At 42.5% G+C, this 17,908-nt stretch overlaps 1 protein-coding gene across 5 annotated transcripts in view; it reads left to right on the forward strand.

Moving 5' to 3' along the window:
- Window positions 1-17,908, forward strand: part of uacab (uveal autoantigen with coiled-coil domains and ankyrin repeats b) — a 68,066-nt gene that overhangs the window by 33,822 nt on the left and 16,336 nt on the right. For 3 of the 5 annotated variants that reach the window (XM_085772724.1, XM_085772744.1, XM_085772737.1), the window contains exons 2-4: window positions 9,501-9,631; window positions 13,724-13,812; window positions 16,238-16,302. In XM_085772724.1, the coding sequence (XP_085628850.1) occupies window positions 9,501-9,631; window positions 13,724-13,812; window positions 16,238-16,302 (285 nt within the window). Of the gene's footprint in view, window positions 1-8,285; window positions 9,002-9,500; window positions 9,632-13,723; window positions 13,813-16,237; window positions 16,303-17,908 lie in introns of those variants that run through there. The other 2 variants (XM_085772731.1, XM_085772750.1) reach the window with 1 other exon arrangement.

The following is a 17,908-nucleotide window of genomic DNA, read 5'->3' on the forward strand; positions in this document are numbered from 1 at the left end:
TATTTATAACTTGTACAAATACATAAAAAATTCATAAAAATAATAATAATAAAAAAAGGTTGCAGTATCGTGATATTACCCGGAACCGTGATACTTTGTCTGGTATAGTACCGTGGTTACTCATTTTGGTATCGTGACAACTCTAGTATGGACCAAAGTAGCAAGGGATGTGATGAAGCAAAGCCACATCCCCTCCTGGCTCTGCGTAAAGATGAATTCTTCAAGTTTTTGTGAGGCTAGTGTGAAGGCTCAGTAATCAAACTTTGGAAATACGAACTAACCAATTCTTTCTTTGAGACTTACATTTTTATTATGTTTTATATTTTACAATAGAAGAACACACCACCTCCAAACATCAGTGCTGGTGTGAAGTAAAATCTTCAACCTCTATGGATATTCTCATTTATTCTCGTTTCAACGGAAAGCATTGCAGTGACTGTTTACACGTGTAGTTCACGTTCACATCCCTAAGTCAGACCGATGCGTTGTGAACTGATGAAGCCCCTTGGATAAGAGGCGAAACGTCTTCCTAGACAAATACAAGTCAAGTTGCCTTCGATTCAATTTGTTGCCCAGAGGGAAAAAAAAAAATCAACGTAATGTTTTGTTCAGTGTCCAGTCCACTGTACCACTGTCGTGTGAGGAACTGTGGTCTTTAAACATTAAAATAGTGTACATTGTACACTGTACACTGTAATAATATGTAGCGCCATCACCACATCCATACTAAATGATTCATAAATGTGACACGTTAAGAGAAATATATTTACAAGAACAGTACAGAGGTCAATGCAAATGGATGGAAAACTGGTAATGAGTGAAATTGCAGAGACCTTCCCCATTTATCATTGTGTTTTTCTACCTCATTCATCAGAATCTATTACCGGTATTTTCAAATGCCAGTTCTGAAAGCTATTCCTGAATAATGGGCCTGCAGAATCTTTCCATTTTCTCATTATTGTCTGATTCCAGACATGATGACGTTCAAAAAGCCACATAGAGAACATTAGCTTTATCCATGATGCTGATGGCTTTAGGGTTCACTAGTATAGTTTGGGACAGAGTTTATAAGAACTAACCAATTCTTTTTAAAACCATCCATCAGTTTGCTGTTCTACTGATACGTGCAGGGTCACATTGATGCTTGAGCCAATCCCAGCAGACATGGATTTGGGCAGGGTACACCCTCAACCTTTTTGACCTGTTTAGAACAATAACCCTGCAAATTTGAACTTGTCCTAAAACTAGCTCATATGTAAACTTGCCCTTTTTCTTCTTGTCTAGCATTTTTAGAAGTTTTTCACATCAAGCAGTAAAGCACTGAAAATCAAAACAAGTACTGCAGAAGGTCAGTGCTTACTACTTCTCCCACCAAAATGTCAATGGTTTACCTTTCATGACATAGGCTAATGTCTTTTCACAGACGTGTCCTACGGCCGTAGTCGTCATCATATGAAACCACATCAGTAACTGGCATTAGACATGACTATCACTTAACACGTCGGTGTATAGCTTTATGTTTTAGTCTTGGCTTCGCTCTGTTATCAGATGACCAGTTAGATATTTTCTGCCGGTGATTTCATCTGTGAGGACATCGGAGACCCATTAGTCTGGCCAGGGGCTTAGAGAGGCAGGAAGCTAAGGTGTTGGAGAGTAGCAGCCTGGAGAAAGTGATGAAAATCCTGGAGTGAAGACGACAAGAGTCTGAAGCTCAAGTATAACTGGACACCCAGAATAATTAGAATGAGACAGGTCAGGCCTCTACCTGTCCACACACTGTCAGCTGATGTTTTGCCCCAAAGGTCCCTGTGTTAAAATAGACACTTGAGCTAATGCGCTTGTCTCAGTTACACAGTTGAGTATTGTTTCAACAACAATATCTGGATGTAAATAGTCACCTTACAGAGATCGTATTGTACTGTAATTAAGGGTGTATTCAGACCTGTGGCCCGTTTGCTTTGTTCTGATTCAGTAGCTAAACTGATACAATTGTTGCATTTTTCTTTTGGGTCGTTTGTGTTCACACAGTAACAGTCCCAAGCGGTTCAAAGTTGTACACAAATGCCATGTGAGAACCAACTGTTCTCTCATTGGTCAGAAATCTTACCCAGGAAAAACAAAAACCATGGAATAGAGGTATCAATGGGCCTGAAAATAAAAATCCTGGCCCAGCCTGAACCACGGTTGAAGCCCGGACCTGACCTGACCCAATCTGAGTCAATTGTCGACCCAAACTCGGTCAAAAAACCTGGTTCATCCTACACATCTTTCTGACCCAAATCCAGCCAGATTACGTTCTCACTGCAAACGAACTACTCCAGGGCTCAATGGAAGCGAGCCGAGACCACCCCTTCAGCCGATCACTTGTTTTGTGGTGAAACGCTTCCTGGTTTGGAACAATTGCTCCAAAAAAACAGGTGCGAATGCACCCTAAGAGGAGATGCATGTCGAAAACAAGGTTGTGTTCCATTTTCGTCTTAGTACGTGCACTTGTGCAAAGCGTGAGCATTGTACAGTCCCTCCAGGATTTCGCAGGCTTTTTTTGTGATTGTTGCGGCCTAAAATGCCTGATTTTGCGGCCACATTTTGAAAAAATTGCGGTGCATGTTGTGATGTTTTAAGCGCTTTTGTTGCGATTAAATTGCGGGAGACAGCTAAAGTTGCAAAAAAAAGTTGCAGTTTTGTTCTGAATAATTAAAAATCAAAGGAAAATTGAAAATTTTGAAATGTCACAAAATAATGTGAGGTCCTGTTATACCAGCAATTTTCCACTTGTTAAAAAAGGCACAGGAAAATTAGCCTGGCTCTCGCCAGACCCTTGTAGTTCCGCAAAGCTCCACCAGAGGCGCTACGCTCAGCTTCACACAAGGGTCTGGACTCGAGGCCAATGCAAACTTCTTCCCCGGAGCAAAAAATAATGAACCAATCAGGATCGCCGGGCGGGACTTTCTGAGGTGTGACGTAGCGCTGAAGCGACTGTTTGAGTCAAACAACAATGGCGGCTCGCAGTGAGTGGCTGAAGTAGCACGTCATTCAAGATAACGGACAAGTGGTTTATCCAATCACATACAAGATTTTTTTACAAGGCCCCGCCTTCTGAAATGAATCGCCTATGGAGCAGTCCCAGACCCTTGTGTGGAGCTCAGCGTAGCTTTGCGGAACTACAAGGGTCTGGCGAGAGCCAGGCTACAGGAAAATTACATAGAGTTGAAAGTTGTTTTACTTTTATTTAAAATGTCTGTTTAAAAATCGTGGTAAAATAACTGTTTTAAAATGCCATTAAAACAGTCCAGTCTTTGAATAAAAAGGGGAGGGTGGGGGCGGTGCGTGGCGCAGTGGGTAGAGCGGCCGCCCCATGTAGAGGCTACAGTCCTCGCCGCAGGCGTCCCCGGTTCGAATCCCGCGTCGGGCAGACCTTTCCTGCGTGTCATTCCCCCTCTCTCTGCCTCCCCATTTCCTGTCTATCTCTACTGTCATCACTATCAAATAAAGGCAAAAAGCCGAAAAATATACTTTAAAAAAAAAAAAAAAAAAAAAAAGGGGAGGGTGGCTACTCAAGTCCAGGGCCAGGGCCTTAGGATGGGGGAAGGGGCACCTGGCCGCCGGCTGCTCCGCTCCGGCCCTGCAGTGGCGCACTCACTGGATTCCCCCTCGGGGTTGACACAGCCTCGGGTGGTCAACCAGGACAACTCACACACTCAACACGTTCAACTCAGCTTGCGCTCCTTTACTTATCACTTTGTGCACGTTGTATCAAGTTTCTTGCCGTCAGCCCAGCCACGCCGTTCCTCCGTGAACTCACTTTCAACCACCGCTCCGTCCAGACTCGCACTCTCTGCTGTGTAACTCGCGGAAAGCACCGACAATTGGTCCAATTTGCGGAAAAGTTGCGGTGATTATACAAAATTGCAAGATCGCAAAAATTTGCGGGGATTGGCTGAATTTGCGTTAATTGTTGCGATCGCAACATCGCAAATTCCTGGAGGGACTGATTGTACTAATGGAAGGACTAGCTCAGTGGCTCTCGGATTGGAACTGTAGATCCAGTGCTTTGCAGGAGACTGAGATATGAGGACAATTTCAAATGTGGTCTTTTTCCTAGTGGACGAACCCTGACCTCAGTGATGAATAACATCAGCCAGTCCACGATCAATACTGATGCATTGGAGATTACATTCGTTAAATCGGCCTTAAACACTTAGGGATATTTCAACATTTGGCCCATTGCCATAATCCCTATAGTCTTAGGGGTAGGTTCGTTACCTTTAATTGTCGGTGCAAGATGTTTTTAGATCGGCGGGGCAGAGACATGAGCTCTGCATGGCGCACAGTATTTTTGCCTTTCCATCATCAAACTCATGAAATACACAATCCAACAACTCCAAAACGCTCTGGTGGACAAGTTGTGACCTGCACATTCACCACGCTATGAGATAATACGGAATGTTACGTTGTTTTCGAGGTAAATGCATGGGTAAATGCAAAGCCGCCGATGCACGTTCCTGTCAGGGGCAGTTGTTTTTCGACAAGGAGTCTCTTTTCGGCACAAAACAGGCTATGCATTTACCTCTAAAACAACTCTGTCTCGTAACGTTCTGTTATTATCTCATAGCGTGGTGAATGTGCAGGTCACAACTTGTCCACCAGAGCGTTTTGGAGTTGTTGGATTGTGTATTTGATGAGTTTTGAGGGAAAGCCCGGAAATCCCATGAGCCTCCGTAGCGTAGCTCTGAGCAGCCAATCTAAAAACAGCTTGCACCGAAAATTAAAGGTAACAAACCTATTCCTAAAACTATAGGGATTATGGCAATGGGTGAATTTGCTAAACTGTTGAAATATCCCTTTAACAAATGTTCCGCATGGCCGACATTGAACAGGGTGGGACTGCACTACGCAGCACAGAGGACCTCTTCTTAGCTGCAGACACCAGAATATCAAGCACAGCTGATTGGTGAAGATGAAGCAGCACCTCTCTCTACTGATCACATGACTCCAGCATATGAAAGGAGGGACATGCATCATATTGATGTCATGGTATGAAACCAGATACCATCATGTGTTATGGTCATGTTTTCCAGTTGTAAAAGATGTAGTAGCAGTACATGTACAGATCTCTGTATTAAAATATATTACCTGAATGTTTTAATGATTGCACATATAATCAATATCACAGTCATGATATTAGATTTTTTTTGTCAGTCTCAGCCAGCTCTCCTTGACAGTGGGTGGCTACTGCAGCAGCTTGCTAACAGCCCTATTATTAACTAGTACATAAACAGATTCCCAAACAAATACACACACACACACACACACGTACACACCAGCGAACCCATGTGAGATATTTACGTGACCGATGTACAGCATGCCGCATGGCTAGGTGCCATTTTGGCGCCTTTGTCTCCATGCCGGGCTGAGCAGCTTTGGTAAGTTGACACCTACTTCTTCATATGACATGTCATGCGGAGGAGGTCTCTCTGCATGTTTGTGGATATCGGTGCCGCTCTGTTAACGCCAGTCTGGCAGCGGACAGTAACACAAGCCCACAAGGCGCTGATGCAGTGTGTAAATTAACCGGGCCCCTCCACCTCCCCCTCATCTTCCACTCCTTACAGTGCTGTCTCTGTACCCAGTGTTTTACTTTTTTTTTTTTATTATTATTATTAACTTTTTATTTGAACTTCCAATGCAACAGATCTATTCCACATTCCACTTGTTATATTGAACATTTTAACCCCACCCCCCCTCCCTCCTTCACCCCCCCACCACACAGCTGTGTTCTAGTTCAAAAAAAGTTCTGTTTGGTGAAGTCAGATTCGTCCTGTAGTTGTGCTTGTTTCAGCATTGTTTATCCTTGCTGTTGAAAGTTCCAGGTACGCAATGTCCAAGAAGCTGCCAACCAGAGTTGACCTGTTTTTCCCTCAAGGGAGAGCTGGGAGTCATCATTCAGAAGGTGTATAGCAAGTTCCATTGGTAACTGTACCCCTGTTAGCGCTGCTATCGTGCTAATTACCTTCTCCCATAAATTCAAAATCCCTGGACATGTGCAAAAGAGCCAAAGCAGTGTTTTACTGATTGAAAGTGAACATGTTTTTGGTGTGGGTGTCATTGGCGTCAGTGAAGACGCGGTGTAGTTGTACAGTGGTGGAAAAACGTTTTCTGACCCCCTTAAAAATATACACAATTCCCTGCACATGCGGATCAGGATGTGGTCATTTCTTGCTGAAGAAACCCTTGGACGCCCAGATCTTAGTTTGTCTTCCAAACTGTTGGTTGGTCTGTATTTCTGCAGAGTGGATCCAACTGCTAAAGGACTGCATCTGGACTTCCTGGCTATCTGGAGGCAGCTGGACCCTTCCTGGCTGAGAATCTTGATCTTCAGGCCTGTTGCTTAGGTTCCTTGTTTTAGCTATTTTTGTCTCTGAAAAACAAATTCAAATTCAAAAGTGCTGGCTTTATATAGACACCAAGCACGGCAACAAAAATCAAAAATTGTGTCTTTTAATTAAAAGCACAACTTTCATTGGTGGATCACTGGTACCAAAATGACCCAATACTCAAAATGTCTTATGTATTTTTAATGATCCAATCCATTTCTTTTAGTACAAAGTCAAAATACTGAACAAATCCTAAAAAAGCCAATTAAAAACTTGGTAACACTTTATTTGACGCCTGTCTCTATAACGAATTGTAACCATATTTATGATTTATAATGCAGTTATGGCACTGTATAACTATAGTTATAAACACTTATAAATGACCATGCTTTATAACAATAATCATAACACACAATAAAGCATTTTATCATGATTATAATACGTTATTATTGTTAGTAACTCGCTGACAATGCCCACATCGATATATGCATTATAAATATACTTAGAATGTGTTATAATTGGCTTATAAATGTGTATAACTATCATTATAAACACTAAGGCTTTATAACAATAAGCATAACACATTTTACAAGGTCAAGTATTATAATAATGCTCTATAATGTGTTATGCTTATTGTTATAAAGCCTTATCATAATTTTTAGTCTTATACACATTTATATGCCATTATAAACCATTCTAACTTGCATTATCGATGTGGGCATTCTGAGCGAGTTACAGTACTAACAATTATAATGTATTATAATACCTGACCTTATAAGTCATGATAAAATGCTTTATAGTGTGTTATGATTATTGTTATAAAGCATTATGATCATTTATGAGTGTTCATAACAATAGTTGTGCTATAACTGCATTATAACTCATTATAAGTATGGTTATAATGCGTTATAGAAATAGGCGTCAAATAAAGTGTTACCAAGTTTTTAATTGGCTTTTTTAGGATTTGTTCAGTATTTTGACTGTGACTGTACTAAAAGAAATTGTTTGGATTGGTTCATTAAAAATACATAAGAAATTTTGAGTATTGGGTCATTTTGGTACCAGTGATCCACTAATGAAGGTTGTGCTTTTTATTAAAGGACATAGATTTTGTTGTCATGCTTGTTGTCTATATAAAGCCAGCACATTTGAAAGTTCTTCAGAGACAAAAATGGCCAAAACAAGGAACCTAAAGCAGGAAACACGCCTGAAGATCCATATTCTCAGCCAGGGAGGGTCCAGCTGCTTCTGCAGAAGTACGGACCAACCAACAGTTTGGAAGACAAACCAAGATCTGGACGTCCAAGGGTTTCTTCAGCAAGAAATGTCCGCATCCTGATCCGGTGCGGGGAATTGTGTAAAATTTTAAGGCTGTCAGAAAACTTTTTTCCACCACTTGTAGCTGTGGGGCTGCAGTCTCAGACAGCTGGCTGCAAAACGTCTGACATCTAACCTTGCCACTGTGCAGCCGGGATCGGGGGGGGGGGGGGTTGGAGCCACACCACTCTACTTTAGATGGATGAGTTAACGGCAGCTTTGGCCCCTGTAGTGTCCTGTGAGGGTCAGTGCCAACACCACTTCAAATGTGCAAACCATAATCCCCCTCTGACATTAATATTTTCAGATGGGGGGCAAGCAGGGAGCATGGTGGTTGAGGTGGGGGGTGGCAATGTAAGCAAGGTCTTTTTGGCTGGCCTTGTTTCATGCTGGCAGTGGTGATGGACACTATCGTCATTACTCATGGTGCAGGCATGTCCAGAATGTATTCTTAGCCCCTGTCTTCCTATCAGTCACTACAGAAAGGTTGGGGGGTCAAAAAATAAAGAGGTAACCAGTCTGCAGGGCTGTCTGCACCACCGCTGTTTACCAGGGAGGGGGTGATATTTTAAACCTGGGAGAGCTCACATATTTACCCCACTGAGCCTGACTGACCTTGCCATTTGGAGGGGTGAAGACGCCGGAGACCACTAACAGCAGAGAGAGGAGGCAGAGGCTCTTCAGCCACCGCTCCATAAACAAGCAGATTTAAAAACAGTCCAGAGAGGAAGAAGATCATCAAAACAAAGGAAGACTTTGTTAAAGAGACGTTTGGAGGGTGAAGACGAGAACAGAGGAGGAGACAGTCAGGGGAGGTCGGAGGTAGCCAGGCTGAGCTGACTTTTACCCAGAGGAGGAGTTGCAGTTGCCAGCCAGGGCAGGTCCCAGGGCTGGCAGGGCTGGCCCTTCTGCTTCTCCACCTCCACTCCTTCCTCCTTCTCCTCCCTCCAACCCTCACCACCAAACTGCTGTGCAGTGATGAACTTACGGGCAGATCCACTGAGCAGCACAGGAATGCTGAGACAAATCCTGCCGGCTGAACTTCTCTGCCTCAAATGAGGGAAACTCCAGAGGCTGAGCCTCCCGTCAGAGGACTTCCACTGCAGAATAGACTGTCGTCTTGTCTTCTTGTACTCACTGGTTGAGTGCATTGAGAGACTGAGAGGATTTTTTTATACGCTTTGTTTTTTTTTCTCACTTTGTGCTTTTGTAAAACCGGAACCGTGGCAACCTTTTCAGTAGCACGGTGCAAGGACCAGCTCCACTCACCCAAGATGAGCCGCTGGCTAAAATGCACCTCCATGCACTTTGTAGGTATTCTTTGCCAGTTTGTCGTCAAAAGCTATTTTTATCATTACTGTTCCTTTTGTTCTTATTCTTGAATTACTAGTTGAACTACCTGAGGGCTGCAAACAAAGTAATTATGGTGCTGAAGAAATTCTTCTTGAGGCTGAAGTCACAATTATTTCTGTGGTGGATCTATTTTATGACTCAATAATTGATTCTTAGCCAAAGTTTTCATCATATAATTTCAGCTTTTACCCAATTAAATGTTCTGCCCAGAAGCCTTACTTCTGTTAACTCTGTTCTTGTTTAGTGAAAGTACTGAAGAGAAATGACATTGCCTTTTGTCTGTTGTTGTTGTTGTTGTTTTTGTGTCAGAAGTGGACATTGTGCTTGTCATGTTGCTCTTTGTAGTTTAGAGCTGAAGAATGGAAACCAAATTATGGGCATTTCTCTCTATTTTTTTTTTTAGTAAATACTGTTATATGTACCCTATGACTGATAATTCACCATTGTCATTGTCAGAACACAGACTGGAACAAGTATGATGACCGTCTGATGAAGGCGGTGGAACGTGGCGAGGTGGATAAAGTGGCTGCTGTTCTTGGCAAGAAGGGCATCATCCCCACCAAGCTGGACGTGGAGGGACGTTCTGCGTGAGTATACACACAAACATAAACATACACACAAATACATTCATTCACAAATACACAAACAAGCATAAACCTACACACAAATACATTCATGTCCAGTTTGTTGGCATACTTAGTCTTACCAACTACCCTGCATGTTGGAATATCTGGGAATCCAAAAGAGCTGTGCATCACAAATACCAAACATTGCAGAGCCCTCCCCTCAGCATGCTCCTGACCCTGTTTTTTCAGATAAAGCACATGTAGATGGGAATTCCTTCACAATTAGGTCACACTTACTCAGAATAGTTTCACCTCTTACCTCCTTTTTATAACATCACTGGATTAAGTCCTCCCAGGTCCTCCCAATTTCCCATGGCTCTGATGACCCTGGTGGACATTTTTCCATTAAATCTCCATCTAGCCGCGTTGCATATGAAAGGCATTTCAGTTGCACATTATTATGTGTCCATTTTTATATCCAGAAATTTCCATTTCCGTGTGCAACCGACTGGAGGTCAGTGTGGGAGTCGGTGTAAAGAATGTTTGTGGCCACTGACGGCTTGACCACTCAGGCCAAAGGCTGTTTTTACAGACTCCACAGGAAATGACTCCCTGCAAATTCGGATCAGGTCCACTGTGGTGCTTGCAAAACCAAGCAATACATTTAGGTCCAGCTGCAGACCATTATCAGGATGAGTTGACATCTTGAAGGACCTTATCTCATTTTTCAGCGGGAACCTCAGGTTTAGTTTATTTTTTGTCTCTTTTTTTGTGCTTTTTATTGCCTTTAATTGATAGCATAGTCAAGAGAGAGACAGGAAGTGGGGAGGCAGAGAGGGGGAATGACATGCAGGAAAGGGCTGCCCGATGCGGGATTCGAACTGGGGCCACCTGCAGTGAGGACTGTGGCCTCAACACCCCTATTTTTTGTCTTTTAACACTTTTTGTATGGTTTCATTAAAGGGAAAGTGAAGAAAAGATTGAGTCAGACCAAATGCAAGGTGGGCAGCCTTTTGAAAGTGTATTTTCTTCCTGAATTTTACCCAGAATCCAACAGCACCCAGATATATGAAGAAGTCACTGGTTGAAAAATGCTTTGTTAAAACATAAAACCGTGGAGCAGCAGATGCCTGAAGCAAATGTGCTGAGGATTTTCAGGAGCGTGTGAAATTCTTTTGCACAGCCCAGTGATTGTAGACACTGATCAGCCTCAGTGTAAGAACCAGGGAACCGGTTTTTTAATGTTGAGGTTGAGGGGTGTATGATGTATGATGTAAACCCCAGTTACGTCTGTCAAACTTGCTCCGTCGCTGCTGCACATTCTATAGAGAGTAGAGTAGTAAACCCACTGTTCTCAGCATCTTGGTGTTGGATTATTGGACCTCCTGAAAAACAAAAAAACATGCTACGTGCATGCAATCATGACGTGCTGAATCCTAAAGTATGGTGTGTGTGTGTGTGTCATCTTGTTTTGAAAATGATTCACCCATACTGTAGATAACAAGCGTATGAGCATAGCTTTAAAGAAAGCACATTAATCCCCACAATCCTTTGCATTCAGGCCTTTGTTTGCCGACCTTTTTGTCTTGGGTGTTGTTTTTTTGTTTTGTTTTTTACAGGATGGAGAATGCATTTGTGTTGTGTGAGTTGAGTTTCTCTGTCAGAGCTTCATCAGTATGCTGGTATACCACCACACCACTTGGATAATGACAAGTTCAATCATGGTGTTGGACGATTAGGATGGGATGGATAGAGCTGTCAGCTGTTGAATTTTCCACCATGATAAAATAAATATCAAACACTGTCAAGTATTTAGGAAACACACATCAGAGACAAACTAGTCGATAAAGTCAAAGGCGGCATATCCTCAGTCTGTTGTTTTAAGATCAATCTGAACATCACACAGGTCCAACTGTCAAACTCACAGCTTGTCATGTTTATTCTTAAGACACTTGATCGCACAATTAATTGCTGCTAATCCTGACAAACAATGGGCGCACAGCAGTATCTTTAGTCGGAGCCGGCCTCAGGCTGCAGGGCCCAGTGAGTCACCGTCTCTAGTGGCGCACCGTCATTCCCACTTGTTTGGCTGCTAAGCCCTCGTCAGTTAGCTATCACTACCGCAGGTGTGACGGGTGGGCTCGTCTCTCTGGGAGCCAGATAATGCCGCGGCAGAGATGTAAACTGTTTACTCAGTTGGAAGCCGCAATAGAGCAGCAAGAGCTGGATTCATTAGCCCAACGTGGCGAGGGTAATCCAGAGCACCCCCAAATTATATATCAGAGCCACAGTTTGTAATTAGTTTCCACACAGAGGTCCATGATTACAAGGGATTGCCATTCAGCATTCCTTTGCTGGCTTTTGCACAGGCCTGAATGCCACAGACACATGTTGGTCTGTGTGTGGCCCAGTGAACTATAAGCAGATTTGCTGAGTTGCCATTGTGGTTCACTTTTGTTTTGGGTCAGACCCAGTGGCAAAAGCATGACCCCTTTTCCATTAAAAAAAAAAAACCCAGATATGTAACATGATGTGTTGATTTTATAGTCAACCAGTGCCGGTTTGTCATTGAATAAAGTACGGCTGCGTTTAGATCAACCTGCAGTCTCTGTTGTTGCAAAGCTAGCAGCGTGGTGTGTATATGTAATATACGGTTCAGCTACCAGCACATAGTCTCTGGTTTACTCTTCCCTGTCCACTGAAAATAGCAACCGTATCCTGTGGACTGTCAACCTGAAAGCTGCCACAGGAGCAGGTGTGAAGATGAAATGACATAGCTAAATGTGCTCCCTTAAAGCCAGAACCATTAGTCCCCCCACATTCTAGGGTAAGCAAGTGTGTGTCCATAGAATAAACTCTTTGTGTCTTGGGGCAGTGTGGGACATTTTAGCAGTTCTTGTTGGATTTGTTGGACAGTCACACTGGTGTTGCAAATGTATGAGTTCTGGAACAAAACAATTGCCATTCCTTATTTATATGTAAATCTGCTGAACCAGTAAAATCTCACAGTGGGGTCCAATGTCCGAGTCCACTTTGGGAGACTGGTCTCAGATTGTATTTTTGGCTCTTTGCAGAAGCATTCTCTCAGTTTCCTGAGTGCTGTGCCTCATGAACTTGACGATTCCTGTCATTATGTCCCCCTAAGTTGAATAACTGCAGTCTACTTCCTGTCTGCTGTTGACCCTCAGAGATCAGGACCTTCCTCTGCTCCCCAGAGAACCAGCATCTCCTGACCATCAACACGGCTTTTAATACCCACACCAGTGTTGAGGTGACAGCCTAGCTGTCTCCTTGGCAGATACCTCAGGGTTAGTGTATAAACAGGTTCATGTGGCCTGATGGGCGACGGTACTGAGATAGGTTTACACAAGTGCTTTGCAGACTGTGAGGGCTGGTGGCGGCAGTGCTGCTGTGAGTTAAATCAGAGAAGAGCAGCAGGAATGTTTCCACTCAAAAAGTGATGATTAAAGACATGTTGGCAAACACATGCAGTGAGAATCTGCTTAATTGAGCAGGCAGTGAACAAGGGGATATGCCAACTTTGTGGCAATTAAACATGAATACAAAATTGACAAAAGAATGACATTTCAAGGTTAATTTAGTAGCTCTTAATGGAGTCATACAATCCTCATTAGCAGATTGACTTTCCTACTTGTTCTGGAAACGATTATCCCTTTTAAGTTTAAATAGTCCCAAAGCTGGTGCCTTCACTGACAACTACTAATTAAAGAGACAAAAATAAAGCCGGACTATTGGTGCAGTTTTATTTGTAGGTGATCTCTGAATTAATTTTAGAATTTGATGCTCTCATTATAAAACAGTAGGAAGCTGAAACTGTAGGAAAATGATGTGTGTGGCTCTTGGTTGCCTTGGAGTCACTGCATGCCCTGAGCTTTCTTGTTATGTACTCTGAGATTGCTGATCTGACTGATAGCCAGGAGCCAGGCAGCTTCTTGCTCTCTCTCAACTTGTCCTCCAGTTACACCCTCACCCCCTTCTCTTTACACCCTATCACGTTCTCACTTGCCCTTCACAACTCTGTACCGTCTACACTTTGCCATCTCCCCACTCCATATCTTTTTCATGTTCTCCATGTGTCTCCCTCTTCTCCAGGTTTCACTTGGCTGCAACACGGGGACACCTAGACTGCCTCAATCTCATCCTGGGACAAAACGTTGATGTCACTGCAACTGATGCCACCGGTGAGTTGAGGCTGGATCAAAGCAATAGCTTGTGGCCATATCATAGAAACCTCCTAACTTGCAGATCCTAATCTTAAAGGGATAGTTCAACATTTTGGAAAATTCATCTATTGCCATAATCCATAATCCCTTGGTGCATGTTGTTTTGAGATCTGCGGGGCTGAGACGTGTGCTGTTCAGTGAACACAATGGAGGCTAATGGTACAGGTCCCCTGTTGTTCATCAAACTCATCACACAATCCAACAACTCCAAAACGCTCTGGTGGACAAGTTGTGACCTGCACATTCGCCACACTATGAGATAAAAATTACGAGACAGAGTTGTTTTCGAGGCAAATATTAATTCCAGACATGGCTGGTGTGATTTCAAAAGTGCAAGTAGAGTATTTGCTTCATGTGTCGTAATGTTACATAATTATACATGGTTATTTCATAGCATGGCGAATGTGCAGGTCACAACTTCTCCAGGAGAGTGTTTTGGAGTTGTTGGATTGTGTGTTTGATGAGTCTGATGAGGGACAGGGGACCTGTACCATTCACCTTCATTGTGTTAGATGTACAGCTTGGATCTCTGGATCTCCAAACAACATGCACCGATAATTAAAGGTAATGAACCTACTCCTATAACTATAGGGATTATTGCAATAGGCGAATTTGCCAAAATGTTGAACTATCCCTTTAAGTGTATGGTAACCATGGTAAAAAAAACAAAACTTGCATATCCTGATGTAGGAAAATGCTTTTAACGGTGAACCATTTCCATGTTACTAAAGGACTAATACTTTAGGAAAACCGTACACAAATGCCCTCAATGTTTCAAAGAGAAACCTAATGGTTTGGGGTTAGTTAGAGTGGCATTGGTTGAAAGAACCTAAATTGTGTGTTTGTTTCTTGATTTGGTGTGTTTCTCTTGCTATGATTGAAAACAAACCACACTGCTCCTCTGTCTCACTGTCATCAATGCCAGTACTACAGCTTCTCTTTATACACTTCGTTAAGGCAGGTTAAGGTACTTTGTGCCGAGGCACGTTGCACACGAGCACAATGAAGGAGATGAGGATGTGTTGGGGAGAAAATTGGTTTGATTAGCAGGCTATTTCTGTCAATGTACTACAAAGAGTGCAGCTTGGCAGCAAATGTGTTCATTTCCCTCATTATGGCAGCATAAGTTAGAATAAGGAATAATAATAATGGCTAAATGGTGAGAAATAGAGAGCCATTCCTATTTTCTGAAAAGAAGAAGGATGGAAGCAGCAAATGAAACTCCACACTCTTGTTGCAGTAATGACTGAATGTGACTGAAAACGCTACAGTAAGAAAAGCTATTTATGAAACCTTTTGTTGTTTTTATTAGCAATGGTGTCATTGCTGCTGTGATTATTGATAATATTTTAGCAGTAACACAACAGTATATAGGCTACAGCGCTTACTAGTCTCCTACCTCTCCTTTCTCAATCCAACTGAAGGCACATGTGTCCTGAATCTGCTTCTGTCTGAGGATTCTCTCTGTTATAGAGGAGTTAGTCCTGTCCATTGACCTCTGCTATACGGCATCAGAGACCTTTAACAGTTTGTTCCAACACAAGAGTTTGCAAGTCATTAACCGTGGTTATGTTGCCTGTAGGAATGGTTTGCATTTACTTGTTTTATGGCTTAAATTAGTAATGTTGCTGTAGGAAATGTGCAAATCTCTTATTAAATATAATATCAGTAATCCCTGAAAGAATTGTCCATTAAATTTACATTTCAGTGATTGTGATTGTGACCTAAATGTTTTTTTTTATTTTACCTTGGGCAGTTTCCTGCTCATTTTTGTACCATTTAAGGTTATTCATTTGATTTCAACTGCTTAACCTTATATATATATATATATATATATATATATATATATATATATATAAAAAATGTGGGTCTTATAAAACTGGGGGAAAAAATCAATAAAAAGGGGCCTAAAGGAATGGCCAGGAACAAATCTGCAGTCATATTATATTGAGAGGAGGATGCATTTTGAATGCACCCAGACTCACAGCAGCATAATCCAGTATTGGTAAAATGAGTAAAGCTGCTTCTTTTTTAACAGTAAATGAAAGGCATTGTATCATGAAATAATTTCCCATGGTGATCTATTGCAATTGGTGATGTAATCCTGTTCTGTACATACTCTCTGTACAGTTAACACTGGATCATTATACACAGCTTTGCTACACTAACTGCCCTGATTGATTCAAAACTAATTAGGATCTTAACTTGTTGTCCTTGAGTGTCATGATTTCTCTGTACTCTGTGCTTTCTTGTCAACAGTCAAATATGATCACTAAAACAGCAGCACAGTCAAACATACTGTGTAGTGAGGATTGAGCATTGCATAGATGCAAACACCAGATTGATATATATGTATATATATATTTTTTTTTATTGTTTTTAGGTAAAAACGCTCTTCATCTGGCTTCAAGAAACGGACATTCTCTCTGTGTGCAAAAACTCCTGCAGGTAAACAGCGATTGTCTTTCACACACATTCCCTGCTGTGGCAAAACATACCAGAATACAAGATAATATCTCATACTTTGGTTGGTTTTTAGTTTTGTTTTTCATTCAGTTGTTGTTGCTGTATGAGCAGCCCCTCAGTCACCGGCCACTCAGTTTCCCTCTCAGCTCCTTTAAATAATTATAGCCCACTCTGTATCGGTCAACAGTGGGCCCTGTTGAGTCACCCTGCTCCACTTGAGGATTTATGTGTTTACAATGAGGGGGCTACCTCTTCAATATTGTGCTCTCATAGCGTTGTAGCCACCTCCCCCACCCCCCTCCCAATATCTGGCTTGGTGGTGATCTAACGGAGGTGGAGGCTGTTGGCAGGCGGTTGTCAGCGGTGTTGACAAGCCTTCCCCACTGCAAACCTGCAATCTAATCTTGGTGCCGTCATCGCACCAGACATAGCAGCTGGACGCCAACACCCACCGCCCCCCCTCCCTCTACTGCCTCTACTCTCAAGGTATAGGGTATCCCCCCCCCTTCATGCTCTACTGTCAGCTCCCATTGCTGCTCTCCCGCCTCCACCTCCCTAAGCTTTGTCATTTGAGCGTGTGGCTCATTTTTGGCCCTTGTTGCTAGAGAGAGTTGGGTTTTTTTAGTGGGGGGCCCTGAGCTCACTGGCAAGCTTACCCAGCAACATCAGGCCCCTGTTAGCATTGAGTCCTCAAGGCTTTCATAGCAGGCCCTCATCACCACCGTGCTGCAGTCAGCCGCTGTCCAACCAGCTGAAAGACTGTGTAGATGTGTCACATGCATATCAGCACAGCACCACTTAGCCTAATATGACCCGCCTGCTGCTGTAACAGCGGTTGGAAATAACTTATTTGGAGATGTTGCCTTGTACAGGTACAACACTACATCATAATTAAACCAGTGGGGAGAAAACCATTGTGAAAGGTGTTTTATGGATTGGATGTTGATAGAATATTTAATTATTATACATTTACAGTTGTGCTCATAAGTTTACATACCCTGGAAGATTTTGTAACTTCTTTAAGGAAATCATGAGTGATCAGGCAAAACAGGTTTCTCTTGTTTTTAATGGGATTCAAATTAAACTGTTAGACTCCTAAAATAAAAAACAACAAATTTCTGATGGTACCAGACCGTGGCTTGGTATCAACAGAACCCTCAATTTCCACTTTTATGAGAGCCTGAACACTGCTGATTGGCATTCTCAAATCTTTGGAAATCTTTTTATATCCTCTTTCTGTTTTATAAAGTTGAACAACCTTCTCTCTCAGGACTTTTCACAGTTCTTTTGCTTCCCCCACGGCTCAGAATCCAGCACAGTCAGTGCAGCAATGGATGAAATGTGCAGGTGTTTGTCAAGAGGCCAGAATCTCATTGACTTTTTCTACACAGACACTGAATACAAACAATCAAGTTCCATGTGTGGACAGTTCCCCTGAGTAGCCATTTAAACCAGTCTGTGTCAATCTGTGTGTTTATTATCAGGGTCAAACTTTTGATCAGGACCATTTTGGTGTTTAGATCAGAGTTGTGTGATAATAAATGGCTTCGTCCAGCCACTAACTCTGAATAAAATAATTTTTGTTGCA

The sequence above is a fragment of the Trachurus japonicus genome, chromosome 3 (genome assembly GCF_045865225.1).
Source record: "Trachurus japonicus isolate A0001 chromosome 3, Traja_1.0".
In the NCBI taxonomy this organism is placed as follows: Eukaryota; Metazoa; Chordata; class Actinopteri; order Carangiformes; family Carangidae; genus Trachurus; species Trachurus japonicus.